The sequence below is a fragment of the Oncorhynchus mykiss genome, chromosome 10, assembly GCF_057628025.1.
Source record: "Oncorhynchus mykiss isolate SJ-2025 chromosome 10, ASM5762802v1, whole genome shotgun sequence".
NCBI classification, from domain to species: domain Eukaryota; kingdom Metazoa; phylum Chordata; class Actinopteri; order Salmoniformes; family Salmonidae; genus Oncorhynchus; species Oncorhynchus mykiss.
Window position 1 is genome coordinate 19,754,107 of NC_143031.1, and position 24,968 is coordinate 19,779,074.

The following is a 24,968-nucleotide window of genomic DNA, read 5'->3' on the forward strand; positions in this document are numbered from 1 at the left end:
TAAATACTGGTGTGCAAAAGAGCAGAAAAACAAATATGGGGATGATGTAGGTGGTTGGATGGGCTATTTACAGATGGGCTGTGTACAGCTGCAGCGATTGGTAAGCTGCTCTGACAGCTGATGCTTAAAGTTAGTGATGGAGATATGTCTCCAACTTCAGTGATTTTTGCAATTCGTTCCAGTCATTGGCAGCAGAGAACTTGAAGGAAAGGCGGCCAAAGGAGGTGTTGGCTTTGGGGATGACAGGTGAAATATACCTGCTGGAGCGTGTGCTATGGGTGGGTGTTGCTATGGTGACCAATGAGCTGAGATAAGGCAGAGCTTTACCTAGCAAAGACTTTTAGACGACCTGGAGCCAGTGGGTTTGGCGACGAATATGTAGTGAGGACCAGCCAACGAGAGCGTACAGGTCGCAGCGGTGGGTAGTATATGGGGCTTTGGTGACAAAATGGATGGCACTGTGATAGACGGCATCCAATTGGTTGGTTTTATAAATGACATGGAGGATCGGTAGGATGGTCAGTTTTACGAGGGTATGTTTGGCAGCATGAATGAAGGAGGCTTTGTTGCGAAATAGGAAGCCGATTCTAGATTTAATTTTGGATTGGAGATGCTTTAATGTGAGTCTGGAAGGAGAGTTTACAGTCTAGCCAGACACCTAGGTATTTGTAGTTGTCCACATAATCCAAGTCAGAACCGTCCGAGATGCTAGTCTGACGGGCGGGTGCAGGCAGCGATCGGTTGAAGAGCATGCATTTAGTTTTACTAGCATTTAAGAGCAGTTGGAGGCCACTGAAGGAGTGTTGTATGGTATTGAAGCTCGTTTGGAGGTTTGTTAACACAGTGTCCAAAGAAGGGACGGAAGTATACAGAATGGTGTCGTCTGCATAGAGATTGATCAAAGAGTCACAGCAAGAGTGACATCATTGATATACAGTGTCTTGCGAAAGTATTCGGCCCCCTTGAATATTTCAAACTTTTAAAAAAGTTTGAAATATCCAATAAATGTCGTTCCACTTCATGATTGTGTCCCACTTGTTGTTGATTCTTCACAAAAAAATACAGTTTTATATCTTTATGTTTGAAGCCTGAAATGTGGCAAAAGGTCGCAAAGTTCAAGGGGGCCGAATACTTTCGCAAGGCACTGTATACAGAGAAGAGTCTACCCGAGAATTGAACCCTGTGGCACCCCCATAGAGACTGCCAGAGGTCTGTACAACAGGCCCTCCGATTTGACACACTGAACTCTATCTGAGAAGTAGTTGGTGAACCAGCCTAGGCAGTCAATAGAGAATCCAAAGCTGTTGAGTCTGCCGATAAGAATGTGGTGATTGACAGAGCCGAAAGCCTTGGTCAGGTCGATGAAGATGGCTGCACAGTACTGTCTTTTATCAATGGCGTTTAAGATATCGTTTTGGACCTTGAGCGTGGCTGAGGTGCACTCGTGACCAGCTCGGAATCTGGATTGCAGAGCGGATAAGGTACGGTGGGATTCAAAACGGTCGGTGATCTGTTTAACTTGGCTTTTGAAGACTTTATAAAGGCAGGGCAGGATGGATTATAGGTCTGTAACCGTTTGGGTCTAGAGTGTCTCCCTCTTTGAAGAGGGGGATGACCACGGCTGCTTTCCAATCTAGAATTCTCAGACGATACGATGTAAGCACTTCCACTGACGATTTTGTAAACGCTGCCTGCATACAGTCCAGCCAATGCAGCTCCATTTCATAGGCTGCAGTAGCCTTGTGGGCTCGGTAAGGTAGACACGTCAGGTCCATTCCACAAACCTAGGTTCTCTCTCTCCGGCATTCATGTTTAAGCTTAGCTGCAGCTATGTTTCCATTCCATAGGTGCCAGGTGTTGGGTTTCTGGGGATTCCCCTCTCTACTCCCCTCCTTCATTTCCCACCAAAATGTATTTCATCCGGAGCCTATGAGTGGTATAGCTATGTCCACCACCACAAGACCCCTTCTCAAGGCAACTCAGTGCAACACTATCCCGGTGAAGGGTGTCAACTGGAACTCAAGTAATTAAAGAGCAGCAGTAAAATAACAATAGCAAAACTATATACAGAGGGGTATCGGTACAGAGTCAATGTGCGGGGGCACTGGTTGGTTGAAGTAATATGTACATGTAGGTAGAGATATTAAAGTGCATAGATGATAACAACAGAGAGTAGCAGCGGTGTAAAAGGAGGGGGGGGGGCAATGCAAATAGTCTGGGTGGTTTTTGATTATGATCCACTGGCTTTAGGTCATACATTTCATAATTTATAGTTTTGACTGATAGCAAGTTGCTTTCCTGACCTGTTTTGTGGGAGACCTGAAAAAGCCAACTACTGCAGTCACCACCACGGAGCGCAAGTCTTCCAACTGGAGCCAGTCCCACAACCGCCTGGATCACTGCAACAACTTGGCTGCAAAATAATCAGGCTTAATTGGTGTCACCCAGCCTGGAGGTGCTGAAAGCTCCACCTCCCCTCACTCCCCATCCTCCAGCCATGGTGTGACTGTGAACCACATGAGACACATTTGGCTGATGCCATCGCAACCTCCCTCAGCCAATTCAGCCGGCCGGCTCTAAATCCCAACTTCCAGCCCCAGCAGAAGCTCTGTCACCAGGCAGAGGTTTGAGCTGAGGTCTCCTTGGCCTGGGCCTTCTCTGACTGGAGCACCAGGCCCACCAGTTCCAGTTCCTCCACAGAGGGAAGTCTAGGCTTCTGGAGGCAAACAGGCTGGTGATAGGGTTACCAGGCTGTGAAAACGAGGCTGCCCCGCTAATGCAGGGTCACGCAGAGGTTGGGAGGTGGTGGGGGGTGAGTTGTTGCGTTACCTCTTCACGCCCTTGTCCCGTATCTAAGACCTGGCCGGGCAGGCGGTATCCTGATCTCCCCCATTGCATTATGGAGCTGGACCAAGGGCAGGTTGGGCTGAACGGAGCCCATTGTGTGCCCAGGAGAAGGAGTCTTTTGGGAAGGTGGATTTGGGTTACCACAAGGAGGTTCTACATTGTGGAGGAAAGAAGAGGAGAGGAGGGCAAGGCCAACTGCTGGGCATAGGGGGAGGTTAGAGTGTTGATATGGAGTGGCCCCCTCTGGGGATTGGGTGACTGTTGTGCTGAGCTCACCCAGAATCCATTCCAGGATAAATTTTTTTGGAGGGTTGGTCAAGCTTGATGGGCTCTCCAGAACTTCTGATGTTTGATACGCCCGACTCTGTTCTCACCTGTCACTGTGGTCCCACATAAACGGTTGATGTAATGCTTTTTTACTTATTGAGGTAAATGGATCAGTCCGTTTCAACCATGACTTTTATTTTCTCAACTTTTTTACAATTGAAACGACAATCAGACCATTTAGTCATAGTTCAACCTCCTTAGGAAGACTATGTTCCTGGAAATATCTATGTCATCCTGTCCTCCATTTTGGCATAGATGTGTGCACACCTTACATGGGGCAAATATGCAGTGTCACCTCAGCTGAGCTCAGTATGTAACAACCAATTTGATTATACAACACTGTCCCCATTCCCAGTGAGCTAAATGGAGAGGGAGCGACCATTATCCTCTCACTATCATGTCCTTGTTGTCGAAAGAATTTTGTTTGGGCAGATGAGAGTGTGAGTGAGTCCATGCGAGAGAGAAAGGGTTCAAGTGAAAATCCGGACTATCGTCCCCATCTCAATTTCTCCCACTTCTCCTTGTCCTCGACATTTCCCAAAACACTGACCGTTAGCACAGGAGGATCCCGGTCCCGGCAGGCCCACTGGGATCATGTTGTTTTTTGTCCCCTTTTGTGTGTCGCTTTCTTTCACAGGTTGGTTAAGAGTATGTGCTTTTTACACAACAAGGCATGGGAGGTGTAAAAGAATCCTCCACAGAGAGCCCCTACACTGGTCAATGGGAGCCCCGGGTCGACCCTCAGTCCTGCAGCCTTTCACACATCCTGCTCCCACCTCTCCAGTTACCTCCACTGTCCCCCTTACAACAAAGACCCAAGTGACTCCCCTCTCCTTCCCAGACCCTATCAGCATGGATCCACCTACGATTTCCCTTATGCCTAATCTCTCCAGGATCTATGGAAATGAGGTGCGCTGTGTGTCCCTGTAAATGAGGCTGTCCCTAATTAAAGAGAAGCACACAGTGTGTCCTAAGTGACTCATGTTAATTCTGTAACTCAAACTACCCAAGGTCTTGAAAAAGCAAGGTTTTAGTATGTGTGTTTTTCTCTCTCTTTGTGTCCATAAAATAACCGAGTGAGACTGGGATGCTTTGGCTGAGTCTGAGTCACTCCGGTAGAAAGCTTTAGCCATACATAGACAGACCCTGTCGACAGGGCTGATGGGGGGGGGGAATCAGGGCCCAATCCAAGGGGCTGACATTTATGTCAATCCTATTTGTTTAAACCGTTTTGCCTTCCATGCTTGGAGGGAAATAAGGTCTAGTTTCAATATTTTGCCTTTGCTTGTGTAGTATTTCCTCCCTCATTTCCAGGATCTCTTATTTGCTCTCTCCCTCACTTTCTACACACTCTCTCTCCCTCTTTCTGCACTCTCAAAGTCCCCCTCCCCACTTTCCCCTTTCCCCAAACACTGATTTCTGATTAAGTTGAACACTATCCCCGGTAAAGTTTGCACCTGCCTCTTTTAGTAAAGTTCCTTCCAGAGCTTCGGCAGGGGCTTACACTTTCTCTGCTCCTCTCATTCAAGTATTCTCTTTCCCCCTGCTCCTTTTGAAATCCATTGGATGCCCTAGGCGAGGATTCGGCTGTTTTCTGGGACTCCCATTATTACAGTACCGTTAATCCTGCTGGAAGTGGATGAGAAGTGCTCCTCTGTTTGGATGTCCACCCCCCTCCCCTCCCACCACCATCACCACAACAACCACCACCACCCCTCAGTCTTTCTCCAGTCCTCTCCTCACTTCTTTTAAACTCTGTGGATGTTCCCAGCTGGATGGAACACAGCTGTGTACTGGAGGCAGCCTGGTGAGAGTGGTGAGGAGCTAAATGTCCATCTTCTGAAAGCAGGTGAGTGGTCAATCTATCTACCTCTTCCTCTATCTCTCTTTCACTCCAGCAGGTTCCTCACCGACAAGTGGACAGTTAAGGTGAATCTGACTCCTGGATAGGTGTGTGTTTTATACTTGTTTATCCTTGGCATCTCATAGCTGTTTGAAGATAATCCCTGTCACTGATAGACATGTTTTATACAGCATTTAAGGTATCAGGACATTTTATAGCCTCACCCATTTCAGCTCTTAGGAAATATGGACATGAGAGTATAGAGGACGTCATATTGCTTTATGAGCATGTGTGTGGTGATGTCTCACAGGGAAGATGACGGAGCTATCCTTGGCATTTGGTCTTGGAATAATGTAATGCCTTTCTTTCATTAGTTGATACTGTATTAAGATTATATGTTCAATGTTATAACATTGCTACTGCTGAGCATCTGGCAATATAGTTTGACTTGACAAGTACGTGCTAATGAAGATGTGTGTTGAGAAGTTAATCAGTCTGTCGTTTTAATAGAATTTCAGTAACATTAGCCAACAGTCCCTAATCTACTTGTGTCTTCAGATACATGGCAATAATTATGCTATATTTGAATGTTCTGCTAGCTGTATTATTTCATGAATTGGATACTCCCACACTTGTTTGTGTTCTATTAGTTGTAGCTAGAGTAAACTCCTGGTAGATTCAGAAGTTTAGGGCACTGGAGTGTGAGCCCAGAGGGGTTGTGTTTACACCATTAGAAGAGCTCTTTCTTTAGAAAGTGCAGTCCCCGAGTGCCTTCCCGGGCTTTATCTCCATTGTTCTGTTGAAACATTATGGAGTGAATGTCTGTCAGATAGCGTGGGGGGAACTGAACTGACAAAGCATGACGGCAGGGCGATGACTGAACGATGATCCCCTCTCACCAGGGTCCACTAACCTTGGCACACCTGAACACAATTTACCATCAGGCTGAATACTGTACACGCATTAAAGAGATGACAGTGGAGATTTGGGAGAGACATACTTCATTCACATCACATTCCCCAGAGATCACAATGAGGATAACTGGGCACATCATTTCAACATGGACATTTGGGTAATATTTGGTTGAGACGTTGTTTAATGAGATTTCAACCTTTATTCACCCACTCAAAAAGACTGTCAGAAGTTTGTTGAAATCCCATTGTGTTATCACTAGGCTTTCAACCATTTAATAGCACAACAGAGTTAAAATGGGAATACATGTTATCACTGTGCTTCATCTCATAGCACAACCAAATGACCTGAATTGCAGTTGAGATTGCATTAAAAGTACATAATGCAAGTGATCCAAGCTCTTTGAGATTCTGCGCATATTATTATAGCAGTTGTGAAGATCTCCACAGACCAGCGACCTGCATGCTATCTTGATAATGATTACATAAGAAGTTACTGTAGGCTTAACTCAAAATGTGGCCATGAATGTGTTACTCATTTTAATGTTGAATAAATACTGTTACATTAGTTTGTTAGCCTTAACTTTTTATGTGACTCCAACATCAATTATTAATTTGTAGATTAACTGAATATTGATTTCTGTTTGGTTGACAACGCAACCAAATATCAACATTTTAAAGGATATCCAACATATCAATTATTAATTTGTAGACTAGATGGAATTTAAGCCAGACTAAGTCAGTGGCACAGATGGAACTATCCAAGCAGAAGATGAATCTCCTTCAAATGTTGGTAATTGGTTGTCATGACAACCAAACACAATTCAATATCAAGTTTGTCTACAAATTAATCATTGATGTTAGATTCCTGTCTCCATCTCAACCAAAATCGAAGTTAAAGAATTGGACTACATTTAAGGACTAAACTTACATTGTTGGTTGAGATGGAGATGTGAATCCAACATTTTAATGATTTACTTGAAGATAACATTTGAAATCAACCAAAGCTTGAAACTCTAGGCCTATATGTATTGTCTGTATTCAGTTGAAATGGAAGCTGTTGATGACTTTGCAAATGCTATAAAGGCCTAATAAATAGTATAATTGATATGAGACTTATAAAGTATGGTAACATTGAATTTGCTTTGTTAAACCTACCCTTTGGAATGACTTCGATAGCTGGTGGTGCCTCCATGCATCTCACTTCAGTCTTTCGATGGACCCACTCTTCTCACGTAGAGCCCCCCCCCAGCCGCTTTACATAAGGGATAAACGGCAACATTCTGTGCATTACCTTGGAATAATGGACAACGCTGCAGGATGAGGTGGAGCCCAGTCCCTTTGCAGAGTTAATTTTTTAACGATAATGTACAGAACAGAGGCGTTTATCGTTAAATAAAGGTAAAAATGTATTTTACATTTTTTTTATATAAATCGTGCTTATTCCATATTTGCATGAGAAAATAATATGAAAGCACTAATTTACCAGTATAAATACTTTTTGGGTTGATATTTTCATAAGCGACAGTCGGGACCAGAGAAATTCATGTTCATCACTCACCATGTTAGGTCATCAGATGCTCCAAAAAAAAGTATCTGCAAAAATAAATGAATGCTAGTTAGCTAGCTACGTTTTTTCCTTGTTGGACCTGCATTTACAATGTATCCAATTTTGGTTTGTGTGGTTGTTGGTTTAGCTTTCTGTGACTTTGAAGCAAGTCCGGCCCTCATGTGAAGGTGCTTATTGCGTCATGATTGCAAGGTGTCCCAATGTCTTTTCCAACTGTCCCGATATCTTGTTTTAATGTACATTCTAACCAATCAAAAACAAGCATTCAATAATGCTGTGGTATGATTTAATTTAATTCACAAGGTATTACAAACTGGCCACAGTATTTAAGTGTCAGTCTTTTTCCAATTCATTTACAATGACATAATCCACATATTTTTGGTGCGTTAGGGGAGGAGTAGGAGCTTAGAAGCCCTAAAAAGGCATAGCACCTCAAAATACAAATACAGTTGAAGTTGGAAGTTTACATACACTTAGGTTGGAGTCATTAAAACTCATTTTTCAACCACTTCACAAATTTCTTGTTAACAAACTATAGTTTTGGCAAGTCGTTTAGGACATCTACTTTGTGCATGCTTTTTCAGCTACTTTGACATAGGTAATTTTTCCAACTATTGTTTACAGACAGATTATTTCACTTATAATTAATTCACTGTATCACAATTCCAGTGGGTCAGAAGTTCACATACACTAAGTTGACTGCCTTTAAACAGCTTGGAACATTCCAGAAAAGTATGTCATGGCTTTTGAAGCTTCTGATAGGCTAATTGACATAATTTGAGTCAATTGTAGGTGTACCTGTGGATGTATTTCAAGGCCTACCTTCAAACTCAGTGCCTTTTTTGCTTGACATCATGGTAAAATGAAAAGAAATCAGCCAAGACCTCAGAAAAACAATTGTAGACCTCTACAAGTCTGGTTCATCCTTGGGAGCAATTTCCAAATGCCTGAAGGTACCACGTTCATCTGTACAAACAATAGTGCGCAAGTATAAACACCATGGGACCACGCAGCCGTCATACCGCTCAGGAAGGAGACGCGTTCTGTCTCCTAGAGATGAACGTACTTTGGTGCGAAAAGTGCAAATCAATCCCAGAACAACAGCAAAGGACCTTGTGAAGATGCTGGAGTAAACAGGTACAAAAGTATTTATATCCACAGTAAAATGAGTCCTATATCAACATAACCTGAAAGGCCACTCAGCAAGGAAGAAGCCACTGCTCCAAAACTGCCATAAAAATGCCAGACTACGGTTTGCAACTGCACATGGGGACAAAGATCCTACTTTTTGGCGAAATGTCCTCTGGTCTGATGAAACAAAAATATAACTGTTTGGCCATAATGACCATTGTTATGTTTGGAGGAAAAATGGGGAGGCTTGCAGTGAAGTGAAGTGCACCATCCCAACCGTGACGCACGTGGGTGACAGCATCATGTTGTGGGGGTGCTTTGCTGCAGGAGGGAATGGTGCACTTCACAAAATAGATGGAATCATGAGACAGGAAAATTATGTGGATATATTGAAGCAACATCTCAGTTAAAGCTTGGTCGCAAATGGGTCTTCCAAATGGACAATGACCCCAAGCATACTTCCAAAGTTGTGGCAAAATGGCATAAGGACAACAAAGTCAAGGTATTGGAGTGGTCATCACAAAGCTCTGACCTCAATCCTATAGAAAATTTGTCAGCACAACTGAAAAAACGTGTGCGAGCAAGGAGGCCTACAAACCTGACTCAGTTACACCAGCTCTGTCACGAGGAACGGGCCACAATTCACCCAACTTATTGTGCAAAGCTTGTGGAAGGCTACCCGAAATGTTTGACCCAAGTTAAAGAATTTAAAGGCAATGCTACCAAATACTAATTGAGTGTATGTAAACGTTTGACCCACTGGGAATGTGATGAAATAAATAAAAGCTGAAATAAATCGCTCTCTCTACTATTATTCTGACATTTCACATTCTTAAAATAAAGTGGTGATCCTAACTGACCTAAGACAGAGAATTTTTACTGTAATTAAATGTCAGGAATTTTGAAAATCTGAGTTTAAATGTATTTGGCTAAGGTTTATGTAAACTTCCGACTTCAACTGTAAGTATTGCTTTATGTAATTAGTTTTTTATGCAAGAGCTACACCTCAAAAAATGATAACTGTAATATTTAAAGAGAGTCTTGTTGGACAGGCCTATGCTGCCACCTACTGTAGTAACAGAAGAGGTGTTGGCATCCTCATAAATAGGAATACACCCTTTTCCATTACTGTATATCCCAGCATACGGACCAAGAAGGACAATTTCTAATTTGAATTGTACCTTACATGAGGAAATATACACATTGATTTCATTGTATATCCTCCCAGGTGCAAACCTGGTGTTTTGAGATATAATTCAAGCTATATTAGATCAACACCAGACTGGAACTATTATTTTAGCAGGTGATCAGCCATTTAGCAAGTTAGACAGATATGGCAATAAAAAAAGTTAAATTCAAGGAATACAGGATACAGGAATACAGGATATCTGCAGATTATTATTCCCAACTACAAAATACTTTATTTTGTCTCAAAGTAAGGAAAGCTATTCAAGAATTGACTACATTTTGATTTACAAAAATGCACTCAACAATATACTGGGTTTTAAAATATATGATACGGTGCCTTCGGAAACTTTTCAGACCCCTTGACTTTTTCCACATTTTTTTTCTCTCAGTAATCTACACACAGTACCCCATAATGACAAAGCAAAAACAGTATTTTAGAATTTTTGCTAATGTATAAAAAATGAACAAAAATACCTTATTTACGTAAGTATTCAGACCCTTTGATATGAGACTTGAAAGTGAGCTCACGTTCATTCTGTTTCCGTTGATCATCCTTGAGATGTTTCTACAATTTGATTGGAGTCCACCTGTGGTAAATTCAATTGATTGCACATGATTTAGAAAGGCACACACCTGTCTATACAAGGTCCCACAGATGACAGTGCATGTCAGAGCAACAACCAAGCCATGAGGTCGAAGGAATTGTTCGTAGAGCTCCGAGACAAGTTTGTGTTGAGGAGAGGCACAGATCTGGGGAAGGGTACCACAAAAGGTCTTCAGCATTGAAGGTCCCCAAGAACACAGTGGCCTCCATCATTCATAAATAGAAGAAGTTTGGAACCACCAAGACTCTTCCTAGAGCTGGCCACCCGGCAAAACTGCGCAATCGGGGGAGAAGGGCCTTGGTCAGGGATGTGACCAAGAACCCAATGGTCACTCTGACAGAGCTCTATAATTCCTCTGTGGAGATGGGAGAACGCTCTAGAAAACCATCTCTGCAGCACTCCACCAATCAGGCCTTTATGGTAGTGGCCAGACGGAAGCCACTCCTCAGTAAAAGGCACGTGACAGCCCACTTGGAGTTTACCAAAAGGCATCTAATGACTCTGACTAAGAAACAAGATTCTCCGGTCTGATGAAACCAAGATTGAACTCTTTGGCCTGAATGCCAAGCGTCACATCTGGAGGAAACCTGGCACCATCCTTATTGTGAAGCATGGTGGTGGTAGCATCATGCTGTGGTGGGAATGTTTTTCAGTGGCACGGACTCAAATCAAATCAAACTTTAACTTTAATTTTATATGCAGGGGGTGCCGGTACCGATTCAATGTTCAGGGGTACAGGTTATTCAAGGTAATTTGTACATGTTGAGATAGATGTTGAGTGACTGCATAGATAATGGGGGGGGGGGGGGGGGGTCACTGTAAATAGTCCGGTGGCCATTTGATTAATTTGTTCAGCAGTCTTATGGCTTGGGGTGTTAGAAGCTGTTAAGGAGCCTTTTGGTCCGGACTGGGAGACTAGTCAAGATCGAGGCAATATGCAAACATTTCTAAAAACCTGTTTTTGCTTTGTCATTATGGGGTATTGTGTGCAGATTGATGAGGGGGGGGGAAACAATTTAATACATTTTAGAAAAAGGCTGTAACTTAACAAAATGTGTAAAAGGTCAAGGGGTTGGAATACTTTCTGAATGCACTGTATAGTGATATTGGATCATTCTCCTGTATCATGCTTAATTGTACCCACATAAAATACACTTAGTGACAGAATATGGAGAATGAACAGATTGCATCTTCAAGACCCAAAAGGTATTAAATATAGTAAATGAAAACAAAAATGAATTTTACATTACAGATGTAGACCTAGAGGACAGAGAAAAGCTGGCCCCCTACATAATTTGGGATGCTTTTAAGATGTCCTTATAGGGGAATGATAATCTCATACTCTGCAAAAGTTAAATCTGAATTAGTTATTTATTTGTATTCATTTCTATTTTAGAAAAAAGATACAAAATCTTTACATGGTAAAGAAGATAATACCAATTCTGAACTTAAACAGGTACAGTGGGGCATCACCTATTTTCATCATAGGTACACTTCAACTATGACAGACAAAATGAGAAAAAAAATTCCAGAAAATCACATTGTAGGATTTTTATGAATATATTTGCAAATTATGGTGGAAAATAAGTATTTGGTCAATAACAAAAGCTTATCTCAATACTTTGTTATATACCCTTTGTTGGCAATGACAGAGGTCAAACGTTTTCTGTAAGTCTTCACAAGGTTTTCACACACTGTTGCTGGTATTTTGGCCCATTCCTCCATGCAGATCTCCCCTAGAGCAGTGATGTTTTGGGGCTGATGCTGGGCAAAACTAACTTTCAACTCCCTCCAAAGATTTTCTATGGGGTTGAGATCTGGAGACTGGCTAAGCCACTCCAGGACCTTGAAATGGTTCTTACGAAGCCACTCCTTCCTGAAAGACCCAGCCACGTTTCATCTTCAAAGCCCTTGCTGATGGAAGGAGGTTTTCACTCAAAATCTCACGATACATGGCCCCATTCATTCTTTCCTTTACACGGATCAGTCGTCCTGGTCCCTTTGCAGAAAAACAGCCCCAAAGCATGATGTTTCTACCCCCATGTTTCACAGTAGGTATGGTGTTCTTTGGATGCAACTCAGCAGTCTTTGTCCTCCAAACACGACGAGTTGAGTTTTTACCAAAAAGTTCTATTTTGGTTTCATCTGACCATATGACATTCTCCCAATCTTCTTCTGGATCATCCAAATGCTCTCTAGCAAACTTCAGACGGGCCTGGACATGTACTGGCTTAAGCAGGGGGACACGTCTGGCACTGCAGGATTTGAGTCCCTGGCGGCGTAGTGTGTTACTGATGGTAGGCTTTGTTACTTTGGTCCCAGCTCTCTGCAGGTCATTCACTAGGTCCCCCCGTGTGGTTCTGGGATTTTTGCTCACCGTTCTTGTGATCATTTTGACCCCTCGGGGTGAGATCTTGCGTGGAGCCCCAGATCGAGGGAGATTATCAGTGGTCTTGTATGTCTTCCATTTCCTAATAATTGCTATTGCTACCTATTGCAGATTCAGTCTTCCCAGTCTGGTGCAGGTCTACAATTTTGTTTCTGGTGTCCTTTGACAGCTCGTTGGTCTTGGCCATAGTGGAGTTTGGAGTGTGACTGTTTGAGGTTGTGGACAGGTGTCTTTTATACTGATAACAAGTTCAAACAGGTGCCATTAATGCAGGTAACGAGTGGAGGACAGAGAAGCCTCTTAAAGAAGTTACAGGTCAGTGAGCGCTAGAAATCTTGCTTGTTTGTAGGTGACCAAATACTTATTTTCCACCATAATTTGCAAATAGATTCATAAAAAATCCTACAATGTGATTTTCTGGATTTTTTTTCTGATTTTGTCTGTCATAGTTGAAGTGTACCTATGATGAAAATGACAGGCCTCTCTCATCTTTTTAAGTGGGAGAACTTGCACAATTGGTGGCTGACTAAATACTTTTTTGCCCCACTGTATATGATATTTTACTTTTGAAGAGAGCCAACAGCTTCAGGTTACACTAAAAAAAGCATACTATTTTATGCCAAATAAACCTGGTAAACACCTCACAGCCCTCACAAAATGAGTACACACCAAACCAATTCATAATTTTTAAAGATACAAATGCTTTAATTAGAAACAACAATGTCAGTCATGTCTTAAGTGTAAAACTAACACTAATTCAGTAATTCATAACTTCTGCGAGAGCTATCAAGTCCAAAAGTTAAAGGTAGAGTTAGAAAGTTGGATGTCAGAAGTTTGACAATGTAAATGGACTTTTAATCCACCCATCTGCATATTCCAAGACATGGCAAATGGGGGTGCGGTGAGATACCCAGTGGGTTGGACAATATTGCTATTACTTAAATACTGGGAGTCAAATGATACTCCAACGTTAAGAGAATGGAAGAATATACTGCTTCATTATTTTAGACAGAAATAAAACACAATTTGTCATATGGGGTAGAGTCTTACAAGTATTAGAAACAACACTGAGTGTGGATACGATGAGAACTTGGGTCTGCGCAAGTGTGACATTAAAGAACGAAAACTAAAATACAATATATCAAAAAAGGAATGACTTCGATAGCAACAGTGAAATATATTCCTTTATTAAGAGATCTCTCAATAATCATTCTCACAATAGCACATTGTTAGTAGTGACAAAGCTAAACCAGGGCTTGCTTAAAATCCTGGATGGATAGCCAAACAAATAGCTGTAAATAGATCAACTCTCCAGTAGGATGTGTTGCCTTGCCGATTGTTTTTTTCCTGATAGTGGATATAACATTGAAGGTCTGACATTGTTTCAAAGGTACAAATTCAACATATTTTATACAAGGTTTGCCTATGTTGAAAGTTGGTTACAATGATGACATAATCCTATGGTTGAAATTCCACCAGTTTACGTTGATTACTTTTTTCAAATCCAATATATTTTCCACATAGATTCCACGTCACAATATGTTGTAAAATGACTTCGAAACAATGTTGGTTCAACCAGTTTGTGCCCAGAATGTTGCATATGATACTGTATCTCTCATTCTTAGCAAAAAGGTCAAGAGCCACATGAACTAATACATTTAAAAAAATAAAAATTTACATAGATCTAGTTTTATAAATGAATATTTTTTAAACTACATCTACAAACGCTTAATTTGGATTATGTAGATCAATGGGCATGGATATCAATTAACATTGTCCATTATGAATAAAACATGCTATTCTCTGTGATCACTTTCAAAGGCAATTAAAAAACCACCTATGCAAAAAAAGTACCTTGAGTTTTGGTTTTTCAAATCAGTAATGAAGTAATAACGTAATCATTGAACCCCTTTGGGACTTTCTCCAAGCTTCTTACAGGCACAAATCAGAGAGGACACAACGTTAAATGATATTTTTACATTCAATTGACGACAACCATTCAATCAACATTCAGCTACCATTCAATCAAATGTTGAATTGAATTAGATCAGGAATTTTCCCTTGGATGGACTTGGCTGTACATTCTGGTTTGGCAGTGGGAAGCCGGCCAAGCCAGGCACCGACGCAACCCCAGAGGGCCACAGTAAGAACCCTAGCAATTCAAGCCTGCTCAATTAAAGCTATTAGTGCTCCACTGTTTACGCTCCCCTCTCTTTAGCCAACAAGACATGGCTCCCAAACAGACGTGGTAATGAGCTCCCAGGCCCAGCTCCCATCAAGGAGACTCTGGAGCGGAGAGGCTTGGGTTGGGCCGCAGGGTCCATGGCTTTGAGAGGGCATAGCCCCACTGTGGTCCACTCACACGGGACCGCAAGGCGAATGTGATCCTGACACATTGTTCCTGAATGCATAATGGGGCCTTTTCAGGGCTCCTTTAATGGGCCACCGCGGCGGGGAGAAGGGGGTACTCCCAAGGGAGACATGGGAGACTGATTTTAAAGAAGTTACATGTCGTCGTCGTCGTCGACCGGCTGGCCGGTACTCCCTTGCTCCCCAGTGCTCTTGTTAAATGCTCCTGTTTATGAGAAGTTGTCTCTGTGAGTCATTTTACCCTTCTTTGGTATCAGCCTCCTAGAAGACATAGGATTATAGTTGCTGGCGCTGTTGTTCATGAGGTTTTGGGGGTCTATGGCTATGGAAGAATCCGAAAAACTAAATCAACAAGCCCTTCCTGAATAACTCTCGTTAAATGCTTTGTCCTGAATTAACTATTCTCACTCTCATTGTACCCAGTGGACTTACTTCAATCCCCTCTTTCTCTTTCCTCCATCTAGGATGCTCAGGCCAGGCACTCCAGTCATTCTGTTCCACCTCTTTAGCTTCTTTACTCAGAGAGGTGAGTGACGTGGATCCCATTCTGATTCACATGTTTTCTGTATCTTATATAGAGGTATCAGAGCAAATTATTCAATGACCTCTGTCTTATAGACCGTTATGAAAGAGTAAAAATTCTGTATGTTTAGAAGGCATAAGTTATTTTCCCTTTCTTTCTGGTTTAACAAGCACAACATTGATATTGTCTTGATTGAATTCTCAAAAATGTCTCAGATGACATGAGTAGTCTATCTAAAAATGTGACCAGTTGTTCTCCCTTCTTTGCTAGATCTGTTACAATTGTCTCCTTCTTCCTTCAGCTCTTTCTCAAGAGATCATGTACCCCTATGGGCCCGTCCACCGAGATCTGGAGACACCCAAGATGGATGATGGAAGTTCCACTGAAATAATTATACTCATGCCATTCATTTTCTTTAATAACCCCTATCGCTCAATCTATGTAAGCTCCTATATACCCTTATTTCCTTCAATAATGGCAAATATCTCAGAGAAATGTTAATCCACCATTTCATTCACCTAACGATTAATTGTTCTTTTTATCACCAATCTGTTCATCAACACATCAATCATTAACGTGCCTCCCTCTCAATCTCTGCAGGTCAACAACAACGGTGTGATCTCCTTCAACGTGCAGGTGAGCCAGTTCACCCCCGAGGCCTTCCCCCTGAGTGACAGCAGATCCTTCATCGCCCCACTATGGGCAGACGTGCACAACGGCATCCGCGGAGACGTGTACTACCGCGAGAGCACAGACCCAGAGTTACTGGAGCGGGCCTCACAAGACATCCGCAAGTACTTCAAGAACATGCCCACCTTCACAGCCACCTGGGTCTTCATCACAACCTGGCACCAGGTCACCTTCTACGGAGGCAGTCAGACCACCCCGGTAAAATAACCACAATCACTAATCACAAGGATTATTATGCTCCACACTCAAAACACCTCTAGGCACACGCACAAGAAAAGAGATGGTACCTGAATTGGGGTTCTACAGTATGTGGCCTTAGTTGACGATGGCCACTGACATTACCATTTATCCCAGAAGAAATTTTAAAAATCATGTGTGTCTGTGATCCTTAGCCAGAACTGAAGGTAAATGTTGCCTCAAATAGAAATCTCATTGAAACTCTAGGTAAGTATATGTTTAGTCTAATGGTCCGTTCTGTTAAAAGGTCCGTTCTGCCAGGTGGTGAATCTTTGTTTATTTAGTCTCACTCAGGGTTTTTCTTTTCCCTCTCTTTGGGCTCATATTGAACTTACTATGCCTGCATATTCTCACCTCTCTATAGGTTAACACGTTTCAGGCTGTATTGATATCAGATGGTCTGTCATGCTTTTCCATGTTCAACTATGGAGAGATCAACTGGAGCACAGGCACTGCAAGTGGAGGAGACCCTCTGACTGGTTTAGGTGGAACCACAGCACAGGTAGTCCAATCATGATAACCTACATATACCACCAACGGCACACATCAAACCAATCACATTTCCCCATGTACTACCCCTAAAACACACCAAACCAACCAACCAACCATGATGTCCCATATACCTCCCCTAAAACCATATCAGACCAATCATGAAGTCCCACCTATGACCTCTAAAACACAGAAGACCAACCCCCCAGATGTAGCTGAAATACAGCAGATCAATCTTGATGCCTCCCACCTCTAAGTAAGTGATAACCTCCTCACTTGCCTTTCCCCATCTCTCCCATTTCCAGTCAGGTTTTAATGGAGGAGACATTGGTCACTTCCTCAACCTGCCTGGGTCCCGCTCCAATGACGTGGTTGAAATCGAGCAGACGACCAATGTTAACCTGCCTGGCCGCTGGGTCTTCCGTATAGACACTGCCCTGATAGACCCAGCCAATGGCTGCAGTTACAATGGTGAGTATGAAGTGGAACATAACAAAGACTTGACACACAGGACAAATATCTAGGTTCGGGAAGACCCCATAGTCATTAGGAATGTCCATATCTTCTCCTAGGGCGGTTCTATCGCCGCGGCGAGATCTTCTGGCTGTCTGATCAGTGCTCCCAGCGGTGCCGCTGCCTAGACTTGGACAATGAGGTGCTCTGCCAGGAGGCGCCATGCGGCCAGCTGGAGACATGCGAGCAGCAGGAGGGTGCCTTCTACTGCCAGCCCACGCGCACCAGCACCTGCGTGGTTTTCGGTGACCCACACTACCATACCTTTGACGGCTTCCTCTACCACTTCCAGGGCACCTGCTCCTATTTGCTTGCGCGGCCATGCTGGGAGGTGGCCGGCCTGCCCTTCTTCAGCGTGGAGGCAAAGAACGAGAACCGCGGCGTGGCCTCCGTATCCTGGTTGAGGGACGTCACTGTGGAGGTGTACGGCCACCGCGTCACCCTGCCTAAGGGCAGCCTGGGCACTGTACAGGTGAGGCTAGGTACATAAAAGTGGTCTGATCAGGTAGTTTGACAGGTAAGACCAGCAGATTCTGTGTACCGCTCTATTGGTTATCGAATATGGTGTTTACGTGGTACTAAACTCCATAATCCGCCCTGAATCTCCTAGCTCTTTCTTTTCCAGGTGGATGGGCTGGTAAAGACACTGCCAGTCCAACTCCAGCTGGGTGCGGTCAGGGTGTACCAGTCAGGTGTTGCTGTCGCCCTGGAGACCGACTTTGGCCTCCTGGTGTCTTACGACGGGCAGCACTATGCCTCTATCTCCCTGCCTAGCTCCTACTTCAACAACACATGCGGCCTGTGTGGTAACTATAACGATGACCCTGCTGACGACCCCGTGTTGCCCGACGGCTCGCTGGCCGAGAGCGTGGTGGAGCTAGGTGGCAGCTGGCGGGCAGAGGATGCTGACTGGCGCTGCACGGATGGCTGCGCTCAGAACTGCAGTATCTGTGACCCGTTGACCGAGGCGTTCTACTTCCGCCCGGACTACTGTGGACTCATCAACAAGACAGATGGGCCTTTCAGGGACTGCAGGGCAGTGGTGGACCCCACGGCCTTCGTCTATAGTTGTGTCTATGACATGTGCAGCAACAGGGACAACATTACCACCCTCTGTCAGGCCATCCAGGCCTATGCCTTAGCCTGCCAAGCCCTGGGGGTCACCATACGACCCTGGAGATCACGCACCTTCTGTGGTAGGTGCTCTTCTGTCCCACATGTATCTCCCACATATGTCGGGGTAGGAATGGTTTTGTTTGGACATGAAAGGGACTCATAGCTACTTATCCCTAAAATAAAGATGTAATTTGATGTTTCTGTTAGGTGTGGTTAATATTGCTTACTCCAACAGCTGTCTTTATCTCTCATTCTTTCTTTGCCCCCACAATATCATAATACAACTTATAGTAGTAATCATTTAACACATAACAACATAACAATGTTTCATTAATATAATTTGTAATATAACATCCTCTTTCTCCTTTGATTTGCTGCCAGCCCTGACATGCCCTGAGTCCAGCCACTACCAGGTGTGCACCAGTGCCTGCCCGGCCTCTTGCTCAGACCTCACCGCTCACCTGTACTGTGCCCACCCCTGCACCGAGGGCTGCCAGTGCGACCCAGGCTACGTGCTGAGTGGCAGCCGCTGTGTCCGGCGGCAGAACTGCGGCTGCGAGCGTGACGGCCTTTACTACCCCCTCAACGACACTTTTTGGGCGGGCCCCACTGGCGAGGCCAGAGAGTGTACCCTGCGCTGTGTCTGTGGGCCCAACGGCGAAGTCTCCTGCTTCAATGACTCGTGTAGAGAAGGCGAGGTGTGTGTGGCGGAGGTCGGCCTGTTGGGTTGTTACCCCCGCAGGGAGGGAGTGTGTTCTCTGGGCCAGAACGCTGTGACGGCCTCCTTCGACGGGGCCTCCATGTTCTTTCCGGACGACAGCTCCTACTACCTGCTGAGGTCATGCGGGCCGACGCCGGCCAACGTGTCGGCTGTGGAGGTGAAGATGGGCCGGCGGTTGGTGAACAAGGGTCCGGCCTGGATGAGGCCCGTGGTGGTCAGGGTGGCCAACCTGGAGGCCCAGATGGGTGGATCGGACTTTGACACAGTGAAGGTCAGTATTATAGCCTGGTGCTCCAATCTGTTTGTGCTTTAGCCAAATTGTCTCTGTGTTTGTTCATTGTCATGCAAAACATACAGTATGGGACCAGGCTATTTTGGTACTACCTCAGTCTTATGATTGAGAGAAAACGTATGAGTCTCCTGACAGAAAAAGAGATCTGTAAAGATTCTGTTGAAAATGTATTCAGAAGGCATCAGTATTGTGGGCCTCGTTGCCGGTCGGTTTTCCAGACCTAGGCTAACTTTACTTCTGGACTAAGAATCACTTCCAGTGGAGAAACTCCATTTGACATAATTTTACACCAGGGATAGGCTAATTATGAGTCTGGGAAACTCGCCCTGAAAGTCTGTTATCATGAGATACCTTTCTCATGCTCAAAGTAATTTAGCTGGAATATATGTATATCCCAACACTACATTACAGTGATTTAATGTTGCTGCCGGGTAAATCTATTTCAATTAAATGGCTTTTTGACAACACCCCTCTTGATTTGAATGAAACCTTCAATAAATATTTGCCAATGGTATAAGTGCTCAGAAAGGGACATATTGGAGATAAAGGTGCTCAAAGTTGACCAATTTCTTATACCCCACCATGTCATGTCGTCATCACTGGAAAAGATAAATGGTTGAGATTGATTTAAAAGCTTACAAATAGGGTTGTCAAACTATTTGATCATTTTTCTTGGACATGTTTTTTGTATTTTTTTTTAACCTTAAACACCAATTATCTAAAAACGCATGAACTAGAGTTTTCATATTCGCATATGTTGTAGCTTCCACTTAATTTTACATCATCACCTTGTGTTGTGCTCGCCATCGGTTGCTCTCAACACGCTCTTGAATATGGGTGTCATGCTCAGGATGGGTGTCATTTACAAAAATGTTAAAAGCATTTACATTTCAACTTTCAAATGGTACCACAAAGATGGTTGGAGGTCCACACATCAGAGAATGTTGACTTGGATGGGAATATCTTTTGTTTCAAATAATACTGTCAATCTTCCATAGGAAACCTATTGAAATCATAGAAATATAGATAATAGAATAGACATGACCATTTAAGTTGACATTCAACGGTGGGTGATTCGGCGGCCATCTTTGTTGTAGTAATTCGAAGTAAAAATGTAAATTCAATTTCAATGGTGTACTAGCTAAATTGCAGTTGTCTGAAGGGATAAGTCCAATCTATGAATTACATTTCTATGATTGAAATGACACCCACCCTGTATTCAAGAGCATGTTGTATCAACCAATGGCAGGCACAAAAAAAACCCACAGATGATGTAAAGTAGGGTCTAAGCTACAACATACGCGAATATGAAAACAATCAGAATTTACATAATGTTTGATAATTGACGTTTAAGGTAAAATAATGCCGTGTGTGTGTGTGTATATATATATATATATATATATATATATATATATATATATATATATATATATGTATATATATGTATGTGTATGTATATGTATATGTATGTATATATATATATATATATATATATATGTATGTGTATATATATATATGTATGTGTATATATATATATGTATGTGTATATATATATATATATGTATATATATATATGTATGTATATGTATGTATATATATGTATATATATATATATGTATGTATATATATGTATGTATATGTATGTATATATATATATGTATATATGTATGTATATGTATGTATATGTATGTATATATATATATATATATATGTATGTGTATATATATATATATGTATGTGTATATATATATATGTATGTGTATATATATATATGTATATATATATATATGTATGTATATGTATGTATATATATGTATGTATATGTATGTATATATATATATATATATATATATATATATATATATATATATGTGTATGTATATGTATGTATATATATGTATATATATATTTGAAAGAAATTATTATAAAATAAAATAGTTTGACAAACCCGTTTTGTAAACTTTTAAATGATATCAAACTCAACCATTTATCTTTCCCAGCGATAAAGACATGGTTGTCTCAAGGTATTATGGGATATGCAAAATGGTTCAACTTTGAGCACCTTTATCTCCTGGTTTTTGCATTCAGGTCCAAAAAGTAACTTCCTGACCACTTCTTCCCTGGGCAAACATGTATGGAAAATCTTGTTTAAATCAAAAGGGATGCTGTCAAAAAGTGATTGAATTCAAATGAATTTACCCTGCTATTACCAGTCTGTGACACAATGTTATGATGTCTCTAATTCCCAGCTGAACGGTGAGCCGGTACTACTACCTTATATCCACCCTCTGGAGACCCTGATGATCTACCGCGCCCCGGGCAACGCCACCGTGGTGGAGTCCAGCGGATTGGTCCTAGTGCGCTACACCCGCCAGGGCTACCTCAACATCTCCCTCTCTACCCTCTTTTACAACGCCACCTGTGGCCTGTGCGGCCTCTTCAACGGAAATGCCAGCGACGACCTCCGTCTTCCCAACGGCCGTCTGGCCGAATCCCCCGAACTCTTTACCGAAGGCTGGCGGGCCATCGCCGACGACCTGACATGTAACGGCGATTGCGACGACCTGTACCGCATGTGCACAGACCTGCGGCTCTACCAGAGCCCATGGATGTGCGGCAACATCAACGACCCGGGGAACAGCTCCTTCCTGGCGTGCCACGGTGCCGTCAACCCCTCCCCTTTCTTCCGGAACTGCCTGTACAACATGTGCGTGCGGGAGGGAAACCGCTCGGCGCTCTGCTCTTCGCTGCAGGCGTATGCCTCAGCCTGTCAGGACGCCCAGGTGGGCCTTGCCGCCTGGAGGAGTGCTACCAATTGCCGTGAGTTAGTCCCCTCACCACCACCACCTTGGAATGTTGTTGAGTAATTGACTAACCATGTATTTTTCCTTTATGAACCACGCATTGAATCTGCTAATTATTTTTGTGTTTCTCTTGTTTCTGTCTCTGTTCGACATCTGTCTTTATCTCTCTACTTTTTCTCTTTCTTTCTTTCTCTCTCCCCCACCTTTCTCTCTCTCCTTCCTGCAGCCTTGCCCTGTCCAGAGAACAGTCACTTTGATGAGTGCACTAGCGCGTGCCAGCTGACCTGCGCCGGCCTTGACGAGCCAGAGGAGCCGTGCCCACTGCCCTGCCAGGAGGGTTGCCAGTGCGAGGAGGGCTTTGCGCTGCGCGATGGCCAGTGCGTGGCACGCAGTGACTGCGGCTGCCTCGACCTTGGCAGCCGGCAGCTGACCACCAACCAAACCTTCTGGACCGACTGGGAGTGCAAAGAGCGCTGCTACTGCAACGGCTCGGACAACAGCGTCTACTGCACTCTGGCACCATGTGGGGAGGGCGAGTACTGCCAGGAGGGCCTTGAGGGCCTCTACTTCTGTCAGCCGCGCACCGAGGCGCTATGCGTTGCCGCCGGTTACAGCCACTTCCTTCCGTTCGGCGGTGTGCCTTTCGAGCTACAGAGCAGCTGTACCTTGAGGCTGGCTACGACGGCGTGCAACGGCGGGGTGGTGGGGGAGGATGATGGGGATCAGAGCCCCGCCACCCAGCCTGGGACGAGCAGCAGCGACACCTTCCCTCACTTCAAGCTGTCAGCCCGGAACGAGGAGAGGGACACGGGGCAGGCCATTTGGGTGAGAGGGTTCATCTTGGAGGTCTACGGCTATGAGATTGAGGTGTCTCGGAGCTACAAACACACCATCACGGTGAGTGGATTTCACACTACCTCTCCCTTTTCACACTACCTCTCCTGAACCAAACTGTACTGGCTCTGATATTTATGTATTTTTTTACTCCCTTTTCTCCCCAATTTCATGGTATCCAATGTTAGTTGTTACTATCTTGTCTCATCGCTACAACTCCCGTACGGGCTCGGGAGAGACGAAGGTCGAAAGCCATGCGTCCTCCGAAACACAACCCAACCAAGCCGCACTGCTTCTTAACACAGTGCGCATCCAACCCGGAAGCCAGCCGCACCAATGTGTCAGAGGAAACACCCTGCACCTGGCGACCTGGTTAGTGCGCACTACGCCCGACCCGCCACAGGAGTCGCTAGTGCACGATGAGACAAGGATGTCCCTACCAGCCAAACCCTCCCTAACCCGGACGACGCTAGGCCAATTGTGCGTCGCCATGGACCTCCCAGTCGCGGCCGGCTACGACAGAGCCTGGGCTCGAACCCAGAGTCTCTGGTGGCACAGCTAGCACTGCGATGCAATACCCTGCACCACCTGGGAGGCCCGGCTCTGATATTTTTATTTCACATTGTCCTTTGTGAAATGCTCAGTAATGCTTGGTTTGGTTTGAGTCAGTAGTGTGAAAAACTCTCGAGGCACAGTCAATCTTGTTAGACTTTATTAGGAAGAAACCTCTGTGGTAAGTAATGGGAACAGGCCAATAATCTTACCAATGCCTTTCAGAGAATCCAACTGAAAAGTGACAGGGGAAATGTGTTCTTATTATGTCTTAATTTCAGTGCGTATTCATCCTTCCAATGTGACTGATGTATTGTGAAGGTCACAGTGGTTGGATGTGTAAGGGATAGTTATTTGCTAATCAAGCCTATAGAATAACGGAAAAAAGTGTGAATTCCTCTTTGATTGGCTCAGGGTAGATCTTATTTCAATCAACATCTTTTATCGGGCTGGATTGGGCTCAGAGGAACGGCTGACCTGAGCGACATTTGGAAAGGGTTCACAAGCCAACCCAAAGATCTGAGAAAAACCACAATACACACACTTGATCCTACACACACACACACACACACACACACACACACACACACTGTCATGGCTGAATCAGAATTAGTTAGGTAACATTGATAAATTAAATGTTTTATTTACTTTCATAATATGCTTATGTGAGATACTTGTCCTTAGGATGTATTTTTTTGGACTATACTGTCGGCAGTTGTATTTTCCTTTCTTCTCTAGGGAAAAGTCACTTGGGGCCCAGAGAGGGGAGAGGTCAGGCTTGTCTTTTATATGTCTGGTAATATGCAGAATATCAGAAAGGGAGAAGTCAGAATTGAACTTTTTCTTCATATGTGAATGTATCTGTTATACCATGTGATGGGAAGATGTCGTGGAAAATTGCAAGATTATGTTATAGTGCTTGTAAGATTATTTTATAATCTTTGTATTGCATTAGAATGGTTGTTTTATTCGACAGAATAGAATCGGTTGACTATTGTGTGTTCAGTGTTCCACTG

General features: G+C 43.6%; 1 protein-coding gene across 2 annotated transcripts in view; it reads left to right on the top strand.

The window, feature by feature from the left end:
* Positions 1–4,892: 4,892 nt before the first annotated feature.
* LOC110533463 (alpha-tectorin) overlaps positions 4,893–24,968 on the top strand; it is a 47,928-nt gene continuing 27,852 nt past the window's right edge. For both annotated transcript variants that reach the window (XM_021617692.3, XM_090186093.1), the window contains exons 1-11: positions 4,893–5,023; positions 15,646–15,707; positions 16,006–16,145; positions 16,305–16,592; positions 16,996–17,133; positions 17,426–17,591; positions 17,693–18,105; positions 18,259–18,829; positions 19,131–19,741; positions 22,012–22,582; positions 22,793–23,463. In XM_021617692.3, coding sequence (XP_021473367.2) covers positions 15,647–15,707; positions 16,006–16,145; positions 16,305–16,592; positions 16,996–17,133; positions 17,426–17,591; positions 17,693–18,105; positions 18,259–18,829; positions 19,131–19,741; positions 22,012–22,582; positions 22,793–23,463 — 3,630 coding nt within the window. In that variant the 5' untranslated portion in view covers positions 4,893–5,023; position 15,646. The remainder of the gene's footprint in view (positions 5,024–15,645; positions 15,708–16,005; positions 16,146–16,304; positions 16,593–16,995; positions 17,134–17,425; positions 17,592–17,692; positions 18,106–18,258; positions 18,830–19,130; positions 19,742–22,011; positions 22,583–22,792; positions 23,464–24,968) is intronic.